We start from the raw sequence: 27,156 nt of genomic DNA on the forward strand, positions 1-27,156 counted from the left end.
CCGAGCACTAATCAGAGGGACTATTTAATCCTGCCTTTGCCGGTCAGTCGAACGGACCACTCCGGATGCAGACAGACCACTCCGGACAAGGCGTGCAGGTAGGAACATGATTTAATCGTCAAAAAATAACGCGAAGTACCAAAAACTGAAAACAAGCAAAAGGGATGTGTGCCGATCGCATGGGAAGCTAAGGAAAAAACTTAAAGCAGGAATCATGAGCTAGGAAACACGAAGACCAAATGCAACAGGTTGCATATAGCAAACAATGAAGCCAGGCCTTAGCTTCCCATGCGATCGGCACGCATCCCTTTTGCTTGTTTTCAGTTTTTGGTACTGCGCGTTATTTTTTGATGATTAAATCATGTTCCTACCTGCACGCCTTGTCCGGAGTGGTCCGTCTGTATCCCGGGAGAACGAACCCCTCAGCTTACTGCGGGGTTTGTTCGACTGACCGGCAAAGGCAGGATTAAATAGTCCGTCTGATTAGTGCTCTGGAGAACAGGTGAGCGTCCCGAGCACCAATCAGAGACAGGTGGAAACAATAAGCACCCATGGTAACTAAAAACACAAAAACAGTAAGGGAGTCCAAAACTAACAGAATATAACAACACATGATCCGGGCCACGGATCATGTGTTGTTATATTTTGTTAGTTTTGGACTCCCTTACTGTTTTTGTGCACCCTTGTTTGTTTTTAGTTACCATGGGTGCTTATTGTTTCCACCGGTCTCTGATTGGTGCTCGGGACGTCCACCCGTTCTCCTGAGCACTAATCAGAAGGACTATTTAATCCTGTCTTTGTCGGTCAGTCGGCCTGGCTTCATTGTTTGCTATATGCAACCTGTTACATTTGGTCTTCGTGTTTCCTAGCTCATGATTCCTGCTCTAAGTTTTTTCCTTAGCTTCCCGTGCGATCGGCACACATCCCTTTTACTTGTTTTCAGTTTTTGGTACTACACGTTATTTTTTGATGATTAAATCATGTTCCTACCTGCACGCCTTGTCCGGAGTGGTCTGTCTGCATCCCGGGAGAACGAACCCCGCAGCTTACTGCGGAGTTCGTTCGACTGACCGGCAAAGGCAGGATTAAATAGTCCGTCTGATTAGTGCTCGGGAGAACAGGTGAGCGTCCCGAGCACCAATCAGAGACAGGTGGAAACAATAAGCACCCATGGAAACTAAAAACAAACAAGGGTGCACAAAAACAGTAAGGGAATCCAAAACTAACAGATTATAACAACACATGATCCGGGCCACGGATCATGACACCTATGTCAGTGAATTGGAAGTAAAACAAACACAGTGATGGTGAACCGGAAGTGTAACAGACAAAGCGATGGAGGAGCCTACCCATCATCCGTGGGAGAAGTTTATTGATTTCTATTTTAGTATTGGCCTAACATGTAAAGACATCAAATCTGTTCTTGCACGTAGACATGGCTTGAACATAAGTGAAAGAGGGGGCTTTCTCGTCGTAATGGGTACTGTGTCTGTTTTACTTCCGGTTCACTGACATAGGAAAAAAAACTTTTTGCGAGATCTCGCAAAAAGTATTGCGAGATCTCGCAAACATCCATGTCCCTTTAGGGGCTCCATACTCTTTGACCCAATAGTTGGTCAAAAATTATACATTTTACTAGGGATGTCCGATAAATGCGTTAAAATGTAATATCGGAAATTATCGGTATCGTTTTTTTGTTTTTTTTATTTGTATTAAATCAACATAAAAAACACAAGATACACTTACAATTAGTGCACCAACCCAAAAAAACCTTCCTCCCCCATTTACACTCATTCACACTCATTCACACAAAAGGGTTGTTTCTTTCTGTTATTAATATTCTGGTTCCTACATTATAAATCAATATATATCAATACAGTCTGCAAGGGATACAGTCCGTAAGCACACATGGTTGTGCGTGCTGCTGGTCCACTAACCTTTAACAGTTAATTTTACTAATTTTCATTAATTACTAGTTTCTATGTAACTGTTTTTATATTGTTTTACTTTCTTTTTTATTCAAGAAATTTTTTTAAATTTATTTATCTTATTTTAATAATTTTTTTTAAAAGTACCTTACCTGGTTGTGCAAATTAGGCATAATAATGTGTTAATTCCACGACTGCATATATCTGTTGATATCGGTATATTGGATATCGGCAAAAAGACATTATCGGACATCCATACATTTTACTGCTGGTTTGTCCAACTCCTTCTCAACTATTGATCAAAATTATTTTTATTCCATTAAAATATACTCAAAAGCAAGGTATGAGTGACATTTTTTTTTACAAGAATTGCCGTGTATGGTCATAGTCGGGGTCGCATTTTACTGCGTGGATCGTTCTCCCAGGATGCAGACGGGACTCTGGAGGCAAAGTGCAGGTAAGGAAATGATTTAGTGTCCATAAATCATGCAGGATACAAACAAAAGAGCACCAGCGTGCCGATAGCACGGGATGCTAACGGAATAGCGAACAAGAAAGCTTAGCATGTAAACAAAAAGACGACGCTTAGCTCAGGAATCAAATTAGTAGCCGTCGTAACTGTTAAGAAAACAAGAAAGCTAGATTGAGTGTGGCGAAAAGCAGGGAATAAGTAGCTCTCTGATTAGTGCCCAGGAGCAGGTGAGCGTCCCGAACACTAATCAGAGGCAGGTGAAAACAATCTAGTGAAGTGAAGTGAAGTGAATTATATTTATGTAGCGCTTTTCTCTAGTGACTCAAAGCGCTTTTACAAAGTGAAACCCAATATCTAAGTTACATTTAAACCAGTGTGGGTGGCACTGGGAGCAGGTGGGTAAAGTGTCTTGCCCAAGGACAGAACGGCAGTGACTAGGATGGCGGAAGCGGGGATCGAACCTGGAACCCTCAAGTTGCTGGCACGGCCACTGTACCAACCGAGCTGTACCGTCATGGCAACTAAAACACAAACCCAGGTGTGCTCAAAAACAGGAACTGAGGGAGTCAAAAACTAAACAAACACGTATTATGACAATAGTAGTTCTATACAGCATGCTCAAATATTTTCATGTATATAAGATGTGTGATTGTAAATAATGTTAGTTAGATTAATCCTTAATAAAATTCCCCTGAAGAAAAAAGTACCTTTTTTAATAAATAAAAAAACAATTTACCCAAAAATGCGTTACTCATTGAAAAACAACCCAAAAGTGGTTCATTGTTTGGAAATCCCAGAAATTTAGTTAAAATAATACCTACATACCCAAAACATGGATTGCTCTTCATAAAAATAACTCCAAAATGTAACCCAAAAATCAAAACAACCCAGCATTTTTTTAGTGTGTAGAAATGCTCTCTCATTGTATGCAATTAAGGAAATAATAGCATGAGAAAATGCAACGCTCCACACCTCATTCTTTTCAAGGCTGCACTCAGACATAGCTTTGTCTCCCTGCTCCTGGAAGGTGATGATAATCAAGGCCACAAATATGTTGACGAAGAAGAAAGGGAACACCACAAAGTAGACCACGTAGAAGATGGACGTCTCCATGCGGAACCCCGGGCTGGGGCCCTGGTCCTCATAGGTGGCGTCCACGGAATGCTTCAGCACCCTGCAAGGAAGGGAAGGATATGTTTGTCTCGTGCACATTTTGCACACGTTGTCATCCAACCAAGAAGACGATATGATCCAGTTGATTCTCAATAAACCTTCCACAAATTGACATAAGAGATAAGTCTCACTGAAAGATACTGTGCAGTTTACGGAGTGTCGATAATCCATTCTGGCAAAGTCCGGGATTATGTGAAGAGAGTACTCGGGAGGTTCAGAAGCATAACAGCTACAAGAAGAATACTTTATAATAATTTAATTTTGTACAATTACCATTGTTTGTTGACATTGTCCAAAGTTTGGCACTGTGAAGTTAAAGTGTTTCATTTAGAGATGTCCGATAATGGCTTTTTTGCTGATATCCGATATTCCGATATTGTCCAACTCTTAATTACCGATTCCGACATCAACCGATACCGATATATACAGTCGGGGAATTAACACATTATTATGCCTAATTTTGTTGTGATGCCCCGTTGGATGCATTAAACAATGTAACAAGGTTTTCCAAAATAAATCAACTCAAGTTATGGAAAAAAATGCCAACATGGCACTGCCATATTTATTATTGAAGTCACAAAGTGCATTATTTTTTTTAACATGCCTCAAAACAGCAGCTTGGAATTTGGGACATGCTCTCCCTGAGAGGGCATGAGGAGTTTGAGGCGGGCGGGGTTGGGGGGGGGAGTATATTGTAGCGTCCCGGAAGAGTTAGTGCTGCAAGGGGTTCTGGGTATTTGTTCTGTTGTGTTTATGTTGTGTTACGGTGCGGATGTTCTCCCGAAATGTGTTTGTCATTCTTGTTTGGTGTGGGTTCACAATGTGGCGCATATTTGTAACAGTGTTAAAGTTGTTTATACGGCCACCCTCAGTGTGACCTGTATGGCTGTTGACCAAGTATGCTTTGCATTCACTTGTGTGTGTGAAAAGCCGTAGATATTATGTGATTGGGCAGTGCCTTTAAGGCGCGCCTCCAATATTGTTGTCTGGGAGAAATTCGGGAGAATGGTTGCCCCGGGAGTTTTTCGGGAGGGGCACTGAAATTCGGGAGTCTCCCGGGAAAATCGGGAGGGTTGGCAAGTATGACTGGGAGACGCAACTGCTCTGTACAGCGGCGATTTAAAAAGTCATACATTTTACTTTTTGAAACCGATACCGATAATTTCCGATATTACATTTTAAAGCATTTATAGTCCGATATTGTCGGACATCTCTAGTTTCATTACTTTCACGCAGTGGCGGGCTGTGTGTTTCCCACCTAGGCCTTCAGTGATGTCCTACTTAAAATACCCTCAAAATACCATCATTTATGTCACCACATGACCACAGCTGGAGAAATGCTATACAGAAACTACTGTACATTGAAACACATCAACAGTGTACAAAACAGGCTATATTTCGGCACATTTAAAAATCCATGAACCCGCATCAGTATTTAAAACTAGGGATGTCCGATAATGGCTTTTTTGCCGATATCCGATATTCCGATATTGTCCGGAATTAATTACCGATACCGATATCAACCGATACCGATATATACAGTCGTGGAATTAACACATTATTATGCCTAATTTGGGCAACCAGGTATGGTGAAGATAAGGTCCTTTTTAAAAATAATAATAAAATAAATTAAGATAAATAAATTAAAAACATTTTCTTGAATAAAAAAGAAAGTAAAACAATATAAAAACAGTTACATAGAAACTAGTAATTAATGAAAATTAGCCAAATTAACTGTTAAAGGCTAGTACGATTAGTGGACCAGCAGCACGCACAATCATGTGTGCTTACGGACTGTATCCCTTGCAGACTGTATTGATATATATTGATATATAATGTAGGAACCAGAATATTAATAACAGAAAGAAACAACCCTTTTGTGTGAATGAGTGTGAATGAGTGTAAATGGGGGAGGGAAGTTTTTTGGGTTGGTGCACTAATTGTAAGTGTATCTTGTGTTTTTTATGTTGATTTAATAAGAAAAAATAAAAAAACAAATAAAAAAAACGATACCGATAATAAAAAAAACGATATCGATAATTTCCGATATTACATTTTAAAGCATTTATCGGCCGATAAAATCGGCAGGTCGATATTATCGGACATCTCTATTTAAAACATTTCTGACATGGTAGTGTCAAGATTAAAATAATTGTAAAGAAAATATTAAATGTGGAAAAACAAATAAATAAAATATTTGAAGTTTTTCTTTGTGAGTTAGAAAAAAGTGAGAACCGTTCATTTCTCTGCTGGCCGGGTATGGCTCTGGTGTCCCTTCCTGTTTTCGCAAATTACAACTTGTGATTGGATTCTCACTTGGGAGTGACAAGTGAAAATCAAATCACAGTCAGGTTTAGCGTATGGCTACCTGGATGGGCTACTGTCAACAACTCGTGATCTGACTGGCTATCGCAACTGTCTATCCGGCAGAATTCACACAGCGCTGGCAAGAAGCTAGCTGAATTCTGATTGGATAAAAGCTCTAACGTAAAAACAAGCAACACTGGAGCCTAATAAGACATTTTTCAGTAAAACAATGTAAAATTCCATTCCGTTTAAGGCGGTCTGTCATAACGTTTTCAGCATTCAATCAGACATTATTGTGAGGTTTTGTATTAGTGTTCCTAAAAATAGATATATATTTAGATATTCTCTAAATTTGGCCCCTGGTGTCAAAATAATTGCCCGAGGCTCTCAAGTCAATGCCACAAATAGATTGCAGTCCTGTGAGAAACACAAATGATCATACATTAAAGTGCACAGGATGGTGATTCTGACTTACAGAGGCCAGCCCTCTCCCGTGGAGACAGTGAAAAGTGTTAAGAAGGCCCAGAGAACGTTGTCGTAGTGGAACTCGTATTTCTTCCACTCTCTGGGCTGAGCTTCTACGTCGCGTCCATTTTCCATTTTGTCGTAGTCCAGGAACTGACCCCTGCAGAGAGACAGAATCACAAAAAGGTCCAATTGGAATCAAGGAAGAAAAACAAATGTGACTGAAAAATTAAAAGTTGTCAAAGGTTTGTTTTGTGTAATATAAAAGTCAAAACCAGTGAAGTTGGCACGTTGTGTAAATCGTAAATAAAAACAAAATACAAATCCTTTTCAACCTATATTCAATTGAATAGACTGCAAATACAGGATACTTAATGTTCAAACTGGAAATCTTTGTTATTTTTTTCCCAAAAAGCTGGCACTAGTGGCAAAAACGACTGAGAAAGTTGAGGAATGCTCATCAAACACTTATTTGGAACATCCCACAGGTGGATAGGCTAATTGGGAACAGGTGGGTGCCATGATTGGGTCTAAAAAAAGCTTCCATGAAATGCTCAGTCATTCACAAACAAGGATGGGGCGAGGGTCACCACTTTGTGAACAAATGCGTGAGCAAATTGTCCAACAGTTTGAGAACACCATTTCTCAACGAGCTATTGCAAGGAATTTAGGGATTTCACCATCTACGGTTCGTAATATCATCAAAAGTTTCAGAGAATCTGGAGAAATCACTGCATATAAGCAATTATATTACAGACCTTCGATCCCTCAGGCAGTACTGCATCAAAAAGCGACATCAGTGTGTAAAAGGATATCACCACATAGGCTCAGGAACACTTCAGAAAACCACTGTCAGTAACTACAGTTTGTCGCTACATCTGTAAGTGCAAGTTAAAACTCTACTATGCAAAGCCAAAGTCATTTATCAACAACACCCAGAAACGCCGCCGGCTTCGCTGGGCCCGAGCTCATCTAAGATGGACTGATGCAAAGTGGAAAAGTGTTCTGTGGTCTGACGAATCCACATTTTAAATTGTTTTTGGAAACTGGACGTCGTGTTCTCCGGACCAAAAAATAAAAGAACCATCCGGATTTTTATAGGTGCAAAGTTCAAAAGCCAGCATCGGTGATAGTTTGGGGGTGTATTAGTGCCCAAGACATCGGTAACTTACACATCTGTGAAGGCACCATTAATGCTGAAAGGTACATACAGGTTTTGGAGCAACATATGTTGCCATCCAAGCCATCCATTCAGCAAGACAATGCCAAGCCACATGTTACAACAGCGTGGCTTCATAGTAAAAGAGTGCGGGTACTAGACTGGCCTGCCTGTAGTCCACCTGTCTCCCATTGAAAATGTGTGGCGCAATATGAAGCCTAAAATACGATAACAGAGACCCCGGACTGTTGAACAACTTAAGCTGTACATCAAGCAAGAATGGGAAAGAATTCCACCTGAGAAGCTTCAAAAATTGGTCTCCTCAGTTCCCAAATGTTTACTGAGTGTTGTTAAAAGAAAAGGCCATGTAACACAGTGGTAAAAATTCTCCTGTGCCAACTTTTTTGCAACGTAAAGTTAATGATTATTTTAAAAAAAAAAAGAATTTCTCAGTTTAAACATTAAATATTTTGTCTTTGCAGTCTATTCAATTGAATATAAGTTGAAAAGGATTTGCAAATCATTGTATTCTGTTTTTATTTACTAATTACACAACGTACCAACTTCACCGGTTTTGGGTTTTGTAAAACACATGCAAACTTGATAGCACACAAAAATGATCTGCTAAGCTTGTGCGCAGAGGTCTGCGTTCCTTAAATGAGCAAAATAGCGAGCACAATCCGTTAAGCATGTTTGTCTTCATGTTTATGCAAAATATTTTCTGATTATTAGAACACAATATTGGAAGGAGGAGGTGCAAACTTTGGGATGTCACAATTAAAATTTTTGGCCTCCGATCCTGATCTGATTTTGAGTAGATGTATAGATGGATGGATGGATGGATGGGTAAATAAATAGATATTAATTATGTTGATATGAAAAGTAGCACACAGAAAGTAGAGGAAGTAGAAAATGTACCTGCAGTCTTTTTCTAAACCTTTGGACTCATCAGTGCAGTAGAAGAATTTTCCTTTAAAAAGCTGCACAGCGATGACGGCAAAGATGAACATGAAGAGGATGTAGACGATTAGGATGTTGAGGACATTCTTCAGGGAATTCACAACACAGTCAAACACCGCCTGGAAAAGAGACATCATGGCGGCATTACGTTACAAAATACGTTAAATGACAAAACATGTGTTGCGTTACAAAACATGTTATATGTTTGGAACACTACAATACTTTTAAAAAGTAATTAGTTATACTTGCTTGTTACTTTACCAAGAAAGTAATTGAATTAAAAATGTAATTAATCTTTAATACATATATTAAATTACTAGGGGAAAAAATTAATGTGTTACTTACTTTAAAAAAACTTCAAAAATTTGGCATATGCATTGAGAGATGTTTCATGAGAGCAGAGTGTGCGTGTCGGTATGTTTGAGTGTGGAGGGCTTTAAAAGGCGGTGCCTGTTGCCAAGTGACGTGCGGCCTGAGCCAGAGCTTGCTTTAAGCAACGTTTTAGGTCAGCTGTGTTTGTAGGCTAGGCAACGGCAGTTTGGGACGTCAGCTCTGTTGAAACCTTTCACTGGATTGTGTTAGCACTGGTTAATAAAGAGATTGAATGTGCTTCCATAGTCGTGTTTCCTTGTCCAAGAACTGGGTATTGTAGGACTGCAAGTTTGTCACTTCAATCAATATTTGATGTCCATTAATCCCTTGTAGTAGTGGTAGAAATGTGTTTACTTAGCTTACACGTTGTTTGCTGTGTGATGTTGCCTCTCCCTATTTAATTTCAAATTCATTTTAGTGTGGTGCTGGTTGTTGCTTTCATTAATAAAAAGTTACTTTCTGCATTCAACTTGCTGTGCTTCTGACACTGTCTTGTTGACATACAACCACATCATAAGTAGCGTGTCATGTTACATCAGACACATCGGTAACGGCGCTGTTATGTACAGTACAGGCCAAAAGTTTGGACACACCTTCTCATCCAATGTGTGTTCTTTATTTTCATGACTATTTACATTGTAGATTGTCACTGAAGGCATCAAAACTATGAATGAACACATGTGGAGTTATGTACTTAACAAAAAAAGGTGAAATAACTGAAAACATATTTTATATTCTAGTTTCTTCAAAATAGCCACCCTTTGCTATGTGTACTGCTTTGCACACTCTTGGCATTCTCTCGATGAGTCACCTGAAATGGTTTTCACTTCACAGGTGTCATAGTTTTGATGCCTTCAGTGGCAATCTTCAAGATAAATAGTCATAAAAATAAAGAAAACTCATTGAAATGAGAGGGTGTGTCCAAATGTTTGGCCTGTACTGTACGTACAAGTAAAAGTAATTCATTACATTACTCGTTACGAGTAAAAAGAACCGTATTAGGTAACAGTGTTTTTCCTAAAACATGTTATGTTACAAAACATGCGTTGCGTTACAAAAATGTCTGATGTTACAAAACGCGGGTAAGTTAGGAAACATTGCGTTAGGTCCAAAAACATGTTACCTTACAAATATGTTATGTTAGAAACCTGTTACGTTTCAAAACATGTGTTGCATTACAAAACATGTTACTTCGCAAAACATGTTACATTACAAAACACTTGATGTATTACAAAACACGTTATGTTATGAAATGTGTTGCGTTTGGAAACATTACAAACGTGTATTACGTTCAAAAAGTGTTGCATTGCAAAATGTGTTAGTTACATTATATTTGTTGTGTTACAAAACATGCATTACGTTACAAAAAACTTCTGACGTTACAAAACACGGGTAAGTTAGGAAACAGACGCTAGGTCCAAAAACATGTTACCTTACAAATATGTTATGTTAGAAACCTGTTACTTTTCAAAACATGTGTTGCATTACAAAACATGTTACTTCACAAAACACTTGATGTATTACAAAACACGTTATGTTATAAAATGTGTTGCGTTTGGAAACATTACAAATGTGTATTACGTTCAAAAAGTGCTGCATTGCAAAATGTGTTAGTTACATTACATGTGTTATGTTACAAAACATGCATTACGTTACAAAAAACGTCCGACTTTACAAAACGCGGGTAAGTTAGGAAACAGGCGTTCGGTCCAAAACATGTTACCTTACAAAGATGTTATGTTAGAAACCTGTCACGTTTCAAAACATGTGTTGTGTTACAAAACATGTTACTTCGCAAAACATGTTACTTTACAAAACACTTGATATATTACAAAACACGTATGTTATAAAATGTGCGGTGTTTGAAAACATTACAAACGTGTATTACGTTCAAAAAGTGTTGCATTGCAAAATGTGTTAGTTACATAATACGTGTTATGTTACAAAACATGCCTTAGGTTACAAAAACGTCTGACGTTACAAAACACGGGTAAGTTAGGAAACATGCGTTAGGTCCAAAAACATGTTACCTTACAAATGTGTTATGTTAGAAACATGTTACTTTTCAAAACATGTGTTGCATTACAAAACATGTTACTTTGCAAAACACTTGATGTATTACAAAACATGTTATGTTATGAAATGTGTTGCGTTTGGAAACATTACAAACGTGTATTACGTTCAAAAAGTGTTGCATTGCAAAATGTGTTAGTTACATAATACGTGTTATGTTACAATACATGCGTTAGGTTACAAAAACGTCTCACCTTACAAAACACGGGTAGGTTAGGAAACATGCGTTAGGTCCAAAAACATGTTACCTTACAAATGTGTTATGTTAGAAACCTGTTACGTTTCAAAACATGTGTTGCATTACAAAACATGTTACTTTGCAAAACTCTTGATGTATTACAAAACACGTTATGTTATAAAATGTGTGGCGTTTGGAAACATTACAAACGTGTATTACGTTCAAAAAGTGTTGCATTGCAAAATGTGTTAGTTACATAATACATGTTATGCTACAAAACATGCCTTACGTTACAAAAACGTCTGACGTTGCAAAACACGGGTGAGTTAGGAAACATGCATTAGGTCCAAAAACATGTTACCTTACAAATGTGTTATGTTATAAACCTGTTACGTTTCAAAACATGTGTTGCATTACAAAACAGGTTACTTCGCAAAACAAGTTACTTTACAAAACACTTATGTTATTAAATGTGTGGCGTTTGGAAACGTTACAAACGCGTACTACGTTCAAAAAGTGTTGCATTGCAAAATGCGTTAGTTACATAATATGTGTTATGTTACGAAAACGTCTGACGTTACAAAACACGGGTAAGTTAGCAAACATGCGTTAGGTCCAAAAACATTGTGGAGGGAGATATGGCCAGCGCTGTCTGCAGGAGCAAAGGTCACCGCCTCTGTCCATGGTGCTGAGGACAGAGCACCATCAGACAGGGGCGTGGCAGTGCTGATGGCGAGACACAGCTGGCAAGTGATTAGATTTCACAGGTGGTACGTGTTAATCTAATCATCTGTTGTCTTTAACAGTAAGCGGCTGGGAGCAGGAGAGGGAGAGGATACGGACGTGACTGAAAAGTCACGTTCTGCGGGAGAACGTTTTTTTTGATAAAAACGTATGTACATTAAAAACTTTGTTAAAAAACGCACGCTTGGCTCATGTGCCGTGTCTACAGTGGAACTGCTAGGAAGCGACTTCCACAAAAATGTTACCTTACAAATGTGTTATGTTAGAAACCTGTTACGCTTCAAAACAAGTGTTGCATTACAACACGTTACTTCGCAAAACATGTCACTTTACAAAACACCTGATATATTACAAAACAGGTTATGTTATAAAATCTGTTGCGTTTGGAAACATTACAAATGTGTAGTACGTTCAAAAAGTGTTGCATTGCAAAATGTGTTAGTTACATAATATATGTTATGTTACAAAACATGCGTTACATTACAAGACATGTGCTGGCTACAAAACATGCATTACGTCAAAACGTGTTACGTCGCAAAACGTGTTAAGATGTGTTGCGTTTCAAAGATGAGTTATGTTTTAAAACATGTTGATATACAACACATATTACGTTACAAAATATGTGTTGTGTTAAAACACATTTTTTACCTTACTTACTTTACAAAACATGTATACAATGGATTTTTGAGACAGCATAGCTGCATATACAGTGTGTAACAAATATATCGTGAATATATGCATGTATGTACATGTAATCTCATTGTAATGTGTACGTTTTTGCAATACACTGTAACTGTGTCATTAGTAAAGCCATCAATTGTTGCTACTATTTGCACTTTTCCAGCATCTTAATTTTTGATATTAGTGATAATTTTTAATTTTCCTGAGGGAACTCTCCTGAAGGAATCAATAAAGTTATATCTATCTATCTATCTAATTGTGATGCCATATCCACAATGTAGATCCAAATTACTGCCTCATTAAGATAGTATCTACCATTGGCGTTATTAAAGCTGAAGGTATTCCAGTATACAGTATCGCTTTTACTGTACAGTATGTTCATATACAGCCAGCCTACTTTTTATAAGAGCCACCAGATGGCAGTAAAGACATGCCATCAAATCAGTGCCATTTGAGTACCCCAGGAAATACAGTATTACAGTACAATAGTACAGTGTAACAGGGAAATATTCTTGTTTAAATCAACCAACATGTATTGCACTTTAATTTGATTGCATTTTCAATTAACATAATTTAAAATACAAGCAGAAGAAGTGATTACACTGAAGAAATAACATGTGTTGCCTTCCTAAAATGAGAATTCACCATCAAATCTAACCAATATAAGTCACATATGTTTTTTTTCATATGTGTTATGCCTTTTTCCAACTACACTTTAATTTCATTTTCTAAAATGAATAAATAATAATAATTACCTTTTACAAAAATGTGGAATATTTCACAAATCACAAGTCCACAGTATTGTATTACACAGATGCTCTGTATACAGTTTTATTAAACTTTTTTAGTCTATATATTTGATAATATTTCAACCATGACAGGATAAAAAAAAACTGTTTTTGTTAGTTAAGCCACTGTAATGTGCTTACTGTGCTATTAGCATAAATGCCATGTGGGTATATTTTGTGTATTTGCTAATTTTATGCCAAAAACTCAGTCTGTTACTTTTAGTCTGTAACTCAAATGAGACATATTTGTCTTTAGAACATGGGTGTCAAACTCATTTTAGATCGATAAAATCTACTCCCAAGTGGTAAAATCACGGCACGATAACTTAAAAATAAAGACAACTTTAGATTGTTTTCTTTGTTTAAAAATAGAACAAGCACATTCTGAAAATGTTACAAATTATACTGTTGTTGTTGTTTTTTTTACACTTACAAGTTGCGGCTAATAGTTTTCTATCTTTAGTTGTCGTTATTTATATTTTCTGAATAAATTATGTGATAATGTTCATCGGTCAACTCATTGGTGTTCATTTTCAATCCATCAAGATAGAAAAAAATCGAATTACAGTATTTTATTTATGTAGTTTGATAATTTTCCTCGACATCATGTGGTTTATTTTGTACATATGTAGCATAATCTACAAAGATACAAATAATTGCTATTGCGACATCCAGTGGACACATTTAGAACAGCAGTTTCTCTCATTCAAAAATTTCAGGTTCATTTTTATACTTAGCAAAGTCATCCGTTTGACACCCCTGCTTTAGAACATTGTACAAAAATAAAATTACCTGAGACGGACAAGTCCTCATTTGGAGCATTTCAAAAAGTGTATTATCAGATTTAGACAGAAATGCAAGCTTATTTGAGGTACAACAAGCACCGTTTGGTGGAATGGTCCAGTAGTCTTACTGGATTTGATCTTTACTTAAGTCTTATCAAAACACACAAATCCGAGATTTATCTGCACCACAATCTTGGGGTGCAAAACTGCCGCGTTTATTTCGTGCAAAAAAAAATGATCCCGCTGAGTGATTGAATGACTGTACCTTCAGCTTGGGAAGACGTTTAATGGTCTTAAGTGGCCGCAAGACTCTGAGGACCCTCAGGGACTTAATGGTGTTGATGTCCTTGCCTTTTGTCCCTCTGTGGAGATTGAGAGGACAGTAAATCTCTGAGATGTACAGCGAGCCATAACCATTAAAACCTTTTACCCCACCATCCTCTAAGAATAGCCGGCTGCGGTAAACGCTCCACAGGGGGTAATCCTGTTTATCATCTGTTAGTAGTCCAATACATGCAAGTGAGGGTTATATCATGTTATTCTACAGAAACATGATAACTTACAGCAAGATTTTAGTTCAGAAGTGGAAAATAAAATGTGTAGAAAAGTGAGTATTATAGCATAAAACTGGCTTCTGTAGAATAACATACAAATGTTTGAAAAAAAACAAAAACAAATGAGCCGTCAGCAAAGATAATAGCTTCTTTGCAGGAACCACAATCCCGAGTATTTAATGCTGCACCTTTAATGAACTGACAAGTGATGTTGATAAGATCATGTAGAGCTGAACCACCTCACGCAAACACTGATATTGGCCAAGGTCACTTAGGGAGGTCTTTAATTCAAGTTCCACAAGCACATATTGCTCTTGATGGAACTGTTTGATGAATATTGAAGTGGAACGAGCAGAAATTGGACATATTTGTTTGAGGACCCTTCCACACTAAGCCGGATAAGGTTATCCAGGGTAAATAGAATAGAATAGAATAGAATGGACTTTATTGTCATTATATTTGCATATAACGAGATTAAGGACTCCAATTTAAGGTGAGGTAGTGGGAACAGACATGGGGTAAAAATAAATTACACAAGAGGTAATAAAGAAAAAACTAACAATTGAAATAAACAGACTACTATCCTATAAAAATAATAAGCAATCCTGTACAATATACAAAACACTATAGAAATACAAAATACTGTACAATATACAGAACAAGACAAGAGTACCGGAGTAATAAATAACAATCAGTGTCGGATGTATTGCACTCGAAGGGTAATATTGCACAGTAGGGTATTAGGGTATGATATTGTATAGGGGTGAATTATTATTATAAGTTAGAGTTCTGGGAAAGAAGCTGTCTCTTATCTAAATTCCACCTAACCTTATCCTTGTCCACACACACACAATGGTCGTTTAAGACCCCCTAGCCCCTCCGTCCGCCGGCGCAACGCCACCTGGTACGCATGCGCGGAAAATGCGCACGTCATAGTCACCTCCAGTGCTGCTTTGTGTGCAAGTTCTTAAATTAAATTTAACCTATCTGAACAATATCCAGAGTTGTGGTATTTCAATTAACTGGAATCCAGTGTGCTGTGGGGCCCTATTGTAGTGAATCACACCTGAGCCATCATAAATTAATCAAATCTTTAATGGACGTGTGAAAGTAAACAATGTGATAAAGAACATTTTACATCAATCAATCTAGGGATCTGGATATCTGGTTAGGACACTCCTCACTCTTTTGCCTTCACCTTCATTGTCCATTCGTTTTTGGTGACTTTATATACTCTGGACCTAGACGTTGAGTCCGCGACATACATGGCGGACAATAACTGATAAAGTCTGCTTTGCCAGTCCAAAAGCAATCGCGGACAAAGTTTTTCGGTAAGTAGAATCACAGCTGACCTGGACATTGGAAAGTTCTCTTGCCGTCTGAGAAGTGTTGTATCCCAAATAGCTGCAATCGCTTTCTCTTAAGGTATTCATGTGTGATTTCCACAAGCGTCTGAACAGACGGAAGGAGAAATACACGCCTCCATATTTCCAATGGCTAGCTCCGAGTTACGAAACCGGTTGTTATGAAGATGGCTGTGGCGCGTTCTTTCTGACGTCACCTCCTGTGTGGGGCGTGGTCTTTCTGGCGTCACTTTCTCTTCGATCTCAGTTTGTAAGCGATTGATGAGTCCATACAGAGCTAGGAGCCGGAGATTCAAGAAATACACGGCGCACTTATCCGTGTAAAAAATCATCCAAGGAGGGGGACCATAAACGATGATTTAGTGTGGCCGAAACGGGGCTTAGGCTAAATAATTATCCGTTTAAGGAATTATCCGGCTTAATGTAGACAGGGCCTGAGTCAGGGGTGTCCAAGCTTTTTCTACTGCGGAAAACCAAAACAAAAATCTAAGTATACAGGAGCCAATTTAATACTATTTGAGACTGATCCACTAAGATCCAAATACTAAGTACTAAACAGGTTGCACAAAGTATAGTTGGCCTGATCAGCTGACCTGGACATTCGAAAGTTCTCTTGCCGTCTGAGAAGTGTTGTATCCCAAATAGCTGCAATTCCTTTCTCTTAAGGTATTCATGTGTGATTTCTACAAGCGTCTGTACAGACGGAAGGAGAAACACGGGCATGTCTGGATGACTCGCCTCCATATTTCCAGTGGTTAGCTCCGAGTTACGAAACCGGTTGTTATGAAGCTGGCTGTGGTGCGTTCTTTCTGATGTCACTTCCTGTGTGGGGCGCGGTCTTTCTGGCGTCACTTCCTCTCCGAACTCAGTTTGTAAGCGATCGATGAGTCCATACAGAGCTAAGAGACGTAGATTCAAGAAATAGACGGCGCACTTACCCGTGTAAAAAATTATCCAAGAAGGGGGACCTTAAACGATGATTTAGTGTGGCTGAAACAGGGCTTAGGCTAAATAATTATCCGTTTAAGGAATTATCCGGCTTATTGTAGACAGGGCCTGAGTCAGGGGTGTCCAAGCTTTTTCTACTGTGGAAAACCAAAACAAAAATCTAAGTGTACAGGGGCCACTTTAATACTATTTGGGCCTGATCTACTAAGATCCAAATAACAAGTACTAAATCTTGGGGTTATTTTAGATTCTGATGTACATTTCGACAGTCACATCAAATCAGTAACAAAATCGGCCTACTATCACCTCAAAAATGTAACAAGACTTAGAGGGCTCATGTCAGCTCAAGACTTAGAAAAACTTGTAGGCTAGACTATTTTAATGGTCTCCTTGCAGGTCTTCCCAAAAAAACTGTCAGGCAGCTACAGCCTGTTCAGAACGCTGCTGCTAGAGTTCTAACAGAGACCAAAAAATGTGAGCACATTACACCAATTCTTAAATCCTTACATTGGCTCCCTGTACATCAGAGAATTGATTTCAAAATCCTCCTGCTCACATATAAATCACTACATGGTCTAGGGCCGAAGTATATCACCGATATGCTCCCACTATATAAGCCCTCTTGATCACTAAGATCTTCTGAGACCAATCTGTTAGCGGTTCCCAGAGTAAACTCAAATCAAGGGAGAGCATCATTCAGTCACTATGCAACAAATAGCTGGAATAAACTTCCTGAAGATGTCAGACTTTCCCCAACTCTGACTACTCTTAAAACTAGACTGAAAAAATGTATGTTCACCTTAGCTTTCAGCTAAATCTTTTAATCTTTTAACTTTTAACGTCCGCACTGTTTTTATTTTTATTGTCTGCATTTTAATTTTGCTTTTATTTTCTTTCATTTCACTTTGTTGTCTGTGAAGCACTTTGAGTCTGCCTTGTGTATGAAAAGTGCTATACAAATAAAATTGCCTAAATAGGTTGCAGAAAAAATAGTTGGCATGATGAGGGTGATCTACTAAAACTGTGAGTGCAATTGATAACAAGTATAAAAGTGGTGCAGACCACCCTGTTTATATATTTTAGTTTTCATTTCGCTCTACATCCATGACATCACATGGTCCAAGCTGTGACAAGATAATATGTACCACCTTTTTTAGGCTGTACTAGACCTATTTTTTTTTTTTTTTAGCAAACTAAAGGTACTCTCTGGGAGGCGCGGCGGTGATGTGACAATGACCAGGACAATGAGCCCAAACACACGTCAAAAGTGGTAAAGGAATGGCTAAATCAGGCTGGAATGAAGGTTTTAGAATGGCCTTCCCAAAGTCCTGACTTAAACGTGTGGACAATGCTGAAGAAACAAGTACCGTATTTTTCGGAGTATAAGTCGCACCCGAAAATGCATAATAAAAAAGGAAAAAAACATTCAAAGTCGCACTGGAGACCGGCCAAACTATGACAAAAACTGCGACTTATAGTCCGAAAAATACGGCACATGTCAGAAAATCAACAAATTTAGCTGAACTGCACCAATTTTGTCAAGAGGAGTGGTCAAAGGTTCAACCGGAAGCTTGCCAAAAGCTTGTTGATGGCTACCAAAAGCGCCTTATTGCAGTGAAACTTGCCAAGGGACATGTAACCAAATATTAACATTGCTGTATGTATACTTTTGACCCAGCAGATTTGGTCACATTTTCAGTAGACCCATAATAAATTCATAAAAGAACCAAACTTCATGAATGTTTTTTGTGACCAACAAGTATGTGCTCCAATCACTCTATCACAAACAAATAAGAGTTGTAGAAATGATTGGAAACTCAAGACAGCCATGACATTATGTTCTTTACAAGTGTATGTAAACTTTTGACCACGACTGTATATGTAAAATGTTTTCTTCCAAAATACTGAGTTATTGAAAAAAAACTCAATTTATGTCACTCCTAAGACTGTACGGAGAATATTTATTAATTTCAAACATTTCAAATCCGATGTCATCCTGTTGACGGGAAAACACCCAAACCAACCTTGACAAAAAGAATTTGTGACCTAGTTCTGGGTGCTGTTCAAACATGAGTAGACAGGGTAGGACGGCTCAAAGGATGGTTCCGCTTGGTTACAGTCTAGCCAAAACGACATGCACCTCGCATGCTCACGTAACTCGACTACCTGGGCATGCAAGCTGAAAAGACAACGCCAGCTCTCGTTATTGAAGGACTTCAACCCACCGAGATGGCAACCACAATTTCGTAATAGCGTTCAGAAGGTCAGCAGTGTTTGCTGAAAGAGTTCAGGCGGGTGCGTGAGGCCATTACCACTCTTTCTGAGAGTGGCAACAATTTCTGAGTTGACATCCACTCAGGGAAGCTTTCTTATAAATTTTCCAAGAGGTAATTTGAATAATCGTTAATACAAATCAGGTTGGTCATGTATTGAGTCGGATTTTTAACATGTAATTATCCTCTGGAGCATTATTATTTGCTACTTACAATACAATTATCCCATAAGAACTGTCAGGATCCGTGGTCCGGATCATGTTTTGGTTAGTTATGTTCTGTTAGTTCCTGTTGTGTGCACTCCTGGGTTTATTTTGGTCACCATGGGGATTAATTGGGTTCACCTGCTTCTGGTTAGTGGTCCCACGCTCAGCTGCTGTCAACCACTAATCAGAGAGCTTTTTATTCACCTTGCTCGCCACGCTCTGGCTGGCTTCCTTCTGTCACGTCGGGGTCGCATCTTTACGCGGGGTCGTTCTCCCAGGAATGCAGACGGAAAACTCCGGACGAAAGCGTGATTTATGATAAAGGAATGATTTATTGTCCATAAATCATGCAAAACACAAGAATACCAAAACGCGTTCTGATAGCATGGGAGCTATGGCGAAGGTTAGCACATGAACTAGAAGTCAAGAAAAGAGGGAATACTCAACGTAACTGTTGCATTCGCAAACAAGGACGCCAGCCTGAGCGTGGCAAGCAAGGTGAATAAAAAGCTCTCTGATTAGTGGTTGACAGCAACTGAGCGTGGGACCACTAACCAGAGGCAGGTGAACCCAATTAATCCCCATGGTGACCAAAATAAACCCAGGAGTGCACACAACAGGAACTAAGGGAGTCCAAAACTAACAGAACATAACTAACCAAAACATGATCCGGGCCACGGATCCTGACAAGAACCAACATATATAAAGTGTAACACTGTGGTTATATTTTTAAAACCACTGGTTTTAAAGGCCTACTGAAACCCACTACTACCGACCACGCAGTCTGATAGTTTATATATCAATGATGAAATCTTAACATTGCAACACATGCCAATACGGGTTAGTTTACTAAAGTGCAATTTTAAATTTTGCGCGAAATATCCTGCTGAGAACGTCTCGGTATGATGACATCAGCGCGTGACGTCGCAGATTGTAAAGGACATTTTGGGATAGCATGGTGGCCAGCTATTAAGTCGTCTGTTTTCATCGCAAAATTCCACAGTATTCTGGACATCTGTGTTGGTGAATCATTTGCAATTTGTTCAATGAACAATGGAGACAGCAAAGAAGAAAGCTGTAGGTGGGAAGCGGTGTATTGCGGCCAAAATCAGCAACACAAACACGGCCGGTGTTTCATTGTTTATATTCCCGAAAGATGACAGTAAAGCTTTACCATTGGCCTGTGGAGAACTGGGACAACAGAGACTCTTACCAGGAGGACTTTGAGTTGGATACGCAGACACGGTACCGTGAGTACGCATGCAGCTGCGGCTTCCAAACATTTGATCGCTTGCCCGTACGTGCGTGCCACTATGTGCATGTCACGTACGTAACTTTGGGGACTTTGGGGAAATATATGTGCTGTATGAACTTTGGGGAGGTGAACGGTACTTTGGGCTGTGGGATTGAGTGTGTTGTGCAGGTGTTGGAGTTGTATTGGCGGGTTATATGGACGGGAGGGGGGAGGTGTTTGTTATGCGGGATTAATTTGTGGCATATTAAATATAAGCCTGGTTGTGTTGTGGCTAATAAGTATATATATGTCTTGTGTTTATTTACTGTTTTAGTCATTCCCAGCTGAATATCAGGTCCCACCCGCCTCTCACTGCATCTTCCCTATCTGAATCGCTCCCACTGCCCTCTAGTCCTTCACTTTCACTTTCCTCATCCACAAATCTTTCATCCTCGCTCAAATTAATGGGGAAATCGTCGCATTCTCGGTCCGAATCGCTCTCGCAGCTGGTGGCCATGATTGTAAACAATGTGCGGATGTGAGGAGCTCCACAACCTGTGATGTCACGCTACTCGTCTGATACTTCCGGTACAGGCAAGGCTTTTTTATCAGCGACCAAAAGCTGCGAACTTTATCGTCGATGTTCTCTACTAAATCCTTTCAGCAAAAATATGGCAATATCGCGAAATGATCAAGTATGACACATAGAATGGACCTGCTATCCCCGTTTAAATAAGAAAATCGCATTTCAGTAGGCCTTTAAGTCACATTGTTACTTATTGCCTGTGAATATTGCCGTTCATCGGGTCTTTGTATTCTCAGGGCGTTGAATGGATCGCAAGTCAACTGTTCAGTTTGTCTTCGAAGATGTTTTGCATCTCAGCAGGCTTCATCGGTTCATGCTCACAGATTTAGGTATGACAGATCAAGTCTTGAGATCTTGGTGCAGGGTCCATATTATCCCCAACAAGAATGGTTTCGCTCTATTGTAGCAGAAAAACTGCTGTTAAGACGCAAAGAAATGGGACGTCTGGCAGCACAACAGCGGTCGCTTGGATAGAAACATCCTTGTTAGCGTTGCAGTATCGTGGCATGAATCGGCAGCTGTTAAGATGCAAAGCAGCGTGACCTCTGTCAGCACAACAACAGTCACCAGGATGGAAACAAATCTTGTTAGCATTGCAGTATTAAGATGCAAAGGAGGATTCACCCTTGTTAAGGTCATATTCAGTTATATGAAGGGCTCAAGGGGGTCAACTAGAACCTAAAATTGCTTAGTTCCTGTTGTTTGTTAAAGGCAAACATTTTGAGTCACTAAGGCAGAGGTGTCAAACCCGCCACATCATCTAATGTGGCCCGCGAAAGCCTGTGTGGAGGGGGGCGTGGCCTGCGGACCTGCAACGAAATGGGGTGTGCCAGGACCGGCTGCGAGATCAGTGACAGGTGCGTAGATGGCACACCCGGGCCTGGTTATCTAATCATCTGTCGCTCTGTTAAAAGGCAGCAGCCGGGGATGAGAGAGGTGTTGGAGTAGGAGCAAGAGCGAGAGAGCGAAGACAAGACAATTGCTGAAAAGCACAGAGACACTGTATTAGAAAATAAAACAGTTTTGTAATCCTGATCCGGGCAGTCATGTCAGTGCTTGGTGGTCCGAGGAACCCCCTGGAGAAGAGAAACCTCCACAATTTGCAAATTGTCTGTCTCCGCTTTACTCTCGCTCTTGCTCCAACTCCAACACCTCTCTCTGCCTTTTAACAGAGCGACAGGTGATTAGATAAGCAGGCCCAGGTAGGCCTTCTACGCACCTTTCGCTGATCTCGCAGCCGGTCCTGGCACACCCAGTTTCGTTGCAGGTCCGCAGGCCACGCCCCCCTCCACAGCCTGGAAACAATAGGCGTCAATAAAGTACTTTAAAAGTATTTTTTGTTACATGTAAAAGAAAATACATGTAATGCATGCAATTGCACATATTGTTATGCAATCATATATGAAGTAACAAATTAAATGTTTCTTTCCTAAAATGAAAATAGATGCTTAAATATTTGTATGAATCTGTAATAATAATGTTTTTGACATTAATAATGTCATAATGTGTATGAGTTTAGGTTGGAAAGTTAGTTTCGTGTTTCCTAATAATCTAACACATTATATTATCATGCATTACACACTTTTTTTGTTGGAATAAAAATAAATATCTGACTTATGATTTCAAAGCAAATTGTCCATTAAATTGTACATTGTTTAAAAATAACTATATATTTGAAAAACAAAACAAAAAAAAAACACTGGCTGTCCAGTCGCCAGAATTTTACCCTAAAAGAAAACAGTGGTAACATTTGTCTATTTAAAAACGCAACAACCGTAGATTTTACAGTAATCTGTCACCAGAATTTGACCGTAAAATATGCTAGTACCCTTTTTCCATTTACAGCAGGGGTGTCAAACTCATTGTAGATCGGGGGCCACATGGAGAAAAATCTACTCCCAAGTGGGCCGGACTGGTAAAATCACGGCACGATAATTTACAAATAAAGACAACTTCAGATTGTTTTCTTTGTTTAAAAATATAACAAGTACATTCTGAAAGTGTAAAAATCATAATGTTGTTGTTTTGTTTTTTTTAATTACATGTTGCAGTTATTCAAATATATACTTTGTCGTTATTTATTTTTTCGGAATAAATTATGTGATAATAATAAACTTATTGGTGTTAATTTTCAATTTATCAAGATAAAAATAAATTATATCAAAATCAAATTACAGGATATTATTTATGTAGTTTGATAATTTTCCTCGACTGATGTACTAACATCATGTGGTTTATTTTGTACATATGTAGCATCATCTACAAAGATACAAATAATTGCTATTGCGACATCCAGTGGACGCATTTAGAACAGCTGTTTCTTTCATTCAAAAATTTCAGGTACATTTTTATACTTAGCAAACTCATCCCGCGGACCGGATAAAACCTGTTCACGAACCTGATCCGGCCCTCGGGCCGTACGTTTGACACCCCTGATTTACAGTAATCTGCTGTTAAAAAAACAACAAAAAAACGGTAAATTGTACGATAAAATTCTGACTGAGCTGCCGGTCTACATTTTTATTTTTTACAAAGTACGGAAAACATATACTGACCAAATGCATAAGCAATTGCGTAAAAATATCATCCTTATTTATTAATATTTATTTATTACTCACTATTAAAAGCAGCCCTCTGAGAGTAGCCATAACTGCGATGTGGCCCCTCAATGAAAATGAGTTAAGGGATGGGTGAAAGGACACTGTTGTATGTGGGAGATAGGTGGTGTCGCAGACCCCCCTCCTCTGTTCAGGGATGGTTCTTCCAACCTTGACGTAGGTGGCTTACCTTACTCACCTTTCTTACCACCACCTTCCCAGTCCAAATTATAAAAAGAACAGAGTCAAGAATGCTGTTTCTCTTAGAGGTAAGTCATGACATCTTTGGTGTCAGTTGGCTACTTGACTATTGATGCAACTAAATAGTACGCTAACAAGGGTGAATCCATCCCCCATTACCCAAATCCTTTAAATCCTGCACCAAACATTACGACTAGATCTGTCTAGTCTAAGTCTGTAAGCATAACGTGATGAACCCTGCTTGGAACGTCTTCTGAGACAACCTGAACAGTCCATTTGCGATCAATTGAATGTCCGAAGAATTGTTGGGTATTTGACACTCTTTACACTTTTTAACCCCTAATATTGCAATTGCACTTTGAATTGAACAGAAGAACATAATATTCATATATCTTTTTAAAATAATTGAAACAGTGGAATTGAGTGGCTTCTTCTATTTGTGCTTTTTATAGCAATTTTAAGGCTGGAAGTAGTAGCATGGTATCTATATCTATGAGTTAATTAAAAAAAAAATATGAAGAACAGTTGAATTTTAATAATAATCATCATAATAATAATAATAATATTGGCACTAGCGATTGTACCTTTCATACTTTTCAATTCCAGGTACCTACAAATTGATACCGGTTCTTAACGGTACCAATTTTTGGTATTTGTGTGTGTGTTCATGTGTTAACAAATGGTAATTAGTTTGACATTAAAATTAAATCTGTTAAATATCACATTTAGCAGTGCGCTGATGGAATATGCCTGTTTGCAACTGGACGTGATGTCAGGTGCAACAAAGCTATCGAAATATAGTTCCGTTTAATTTTACCTGAATCGGTACCCGGTAGTATTGACGTACTCAATTCAATTCCCATACCTAATTGACACCTTTTTAAAGTAGTAGAAGTGCTAATTACAAATGCTTTGACACATGACAATTTAAGGAGCAAAACTCCAAAGGATTAGAATTAAAGCTATTAGTATTTTTTTTTGCTTTTGTTTACTTATTTTGCCATTATTATTTATTATTATTTAACAATAGTATGTAATATTAATAACTGCAGTATTTTGTTGAATTGTTTTGTTTAACAGTATGTGGTGTATACCTGCAAAATTACCCTAGTATGCTAAAAGTTAACATGCTTAAAGTTACAACATATTTGACTCTGCGGTGCATACTTAGTAAATTGTTTAAAAAGTTAGCAGGCTAATGTTAACTTACGAGGCATACCTACTAAATTAGTTATAAAGCTAGCAGGCTAATGTTAACATACTAATATTACTACTAATTTGCTAACCAAGTACCAAACTATATGACTCTAAGCTACATGCTAGTGTTAAAATTAGCATGCTAGCAATTGACTAACATTTTTAAGGAGCATTTTGACTTCGGGATGGTGTGAATCAGTTGTAAAGTAGTGAAGTAGTAACACTTTTTGGTACGGAATAAGTGTTGTGGAAAAGTCGGAAATTCTGAGAAATCAGTAAATTTTAGATAACCTAAATTTGTATTTTTATGGTGAAAGGTTGAAATTGAATACGAAATGTGTGAGGAGTCGTCGTCAAAAGAAAAACAAAAGTGGTCTTTAAAAGTATGAATTCCTGGAAAAGTGGGAATTTTTGGAACTTTAAAAAAAAAATAGTTACCGGATTTTCCAAACTATAAGATGCTACTTTTTTCCAATGCTTTGATACCTGCGGCTTATAAAACGGTGCAGCTAATTTATGGATTTTACTTTGCTACTAGTACTTAACGGTACCAATTTTTTGGTATTTGTGTGAGTGTGTTCATGTGTTAATAAATGTTAATTAGTTTGACATAAACATTTCAAGTAGTATTAAAGTAGTAGAATTGCTAACTGGAAATGCTTTGACACATGACAACTTAAGGGGCAAAACGCCAAAGGATTTGAATTAAAGCTATTAGCAGTTTCTGCTTGTGTTTACCTATTTTGCAATGATTATTTAACAATAGTATTTAATATTAATAATTGCAGTGATTATTTAACAATAGTATTTAATATTAATAATTGCAGTATTTTGTTGAATTGTTTGTTTATAAAAATGTGTTTTTCGTTTGCCTGAAATCTTTGTCCTGTGTTTTATTCGGATTGTAATCCTGATCAACATTTTAAAGGCAAAAATCACAAACTCAGTTCAGTGATACTATAGTCACTTGACTATCACACCAAATTTTGTTTTATCAGTAGTTTATTCATACTTTGTTCATTTTATTCTATTTATATCTGTTTATTCTTTGTGGTTTAGCTGCTATTGTCACTGTCTTTAATACTGATTAATACACCATATATATTGTGTTCCTTCTATTGGAACCTTCATTTCCCCAAGGGCACACTTCCAGGGGATCAATAAAGTTCGATCTAATCTAAAACGTTTCCGGTGTGTCACTTCAAGGATTCATGAGGTCTAGTCATGCACAAAGCAGTAAAGGAAGCATTTGAAAAGGTTATGTTCTTATGGGATATACATGTTAAAACGTAGCCAATATTTAATGCAGAAATTGATAGTTAACATAACGATATGATAGTGACACCAAATTATTTGCTATTCAGTTTTTTATGCATTGTAGCATAATTAATATTTGACCAAGTTCAATAGTTATAATATGAAGACATGTCCTAATTTTGTATATTGAACCACTAACGACTGCATGTTGATCTTCTGAAAGCTATTGCAATGGAGTTCCCAATATTGTCTTCTTATCCAGCTGTCCCAATATTGGGACGGGGTGCTACTTTTCTACAAGGGAAGAAGGGACACACGGTCATATCCCGAGCACCTTTGGACGGAGGTCAACAAACGTGTCTAAAGAGGTTGATAGAGAAGCTTTTCTCTGCTTCATATGTGGGAATGATGGGGGGAAAAGAGTGTGATCAGGCAAAAGGGAGATAAGGACAGTTCCCACCTGGCCACGCTTTGTTGCGATCTGATTAGAAAAAGCAATGATAAGCAGACAAACACACAGAATGCGTTAACACAAAAGGCAAAGTATAGCAAGTGGATGCAAAGAAGTACAACTCGGCAACATAGTTTGAGTGGACGTTGTTTAGGTGTGGCGATACAAGTGGTGTGTCAAACTTTGAAAAAGTAGTTTTTAAA

The 27,156-nt window shown here is 38.3% G+C and overlaps 1 protein-coding gene across 4 annotated transcripts in view; it reads right to left on the minus strand.

The window, feature by feature from the left end:
* cacna1bb (calcium channel, voltage-dependent, N type, alpha 1B subunit, b) overlaps positions 1-27,156 on the minus strand; it is a 439,095-nt gene that overhangs the window by 99,215 nt on the left and 312,724 nt on the right. For all 4 annotated transcript variants that reach the window (XM_061980760.2, XM_061980758.2, XM_061980759.2 and 1 more), the window contains exons 26-29: positions 14,351-14,447; positions 8,423-8,583; positions 6,356-6,505; positions 3,373-3,574 (exon numbers count right to left, since the gene is read on the minus strand). In XM_061980760.2, the coding sequence (XP_061836744.2) occupies positions 3,373-3,574; positions 6,356-6,505; positions 8,423-8,583; positions 14,351-14,447 (610 nt within the window). The remainder of the gene's footprint in view (positions 1-3,372; positions 3,575-6,355; positions 6,506-8,422; positions 8,584-14,350; positions 14,448-27,156) is intronic.

The sequence above is a fragment of the Nerophis lumbriciformis genome, linkage group LG20 (genome assembly GCF_033978685.3).
Source record: "Nerophis lumbriciformis linkage group LG20, RoL_Nlum_v2.1, whole genome shotgun sequence".
Lineage (NCBI taxonomy): Eukaryota > Metazoa > Chordata > Actinopteri > Syngnathiformes > Syngnathidae > Nerophis > Nerophis lumbriciformis.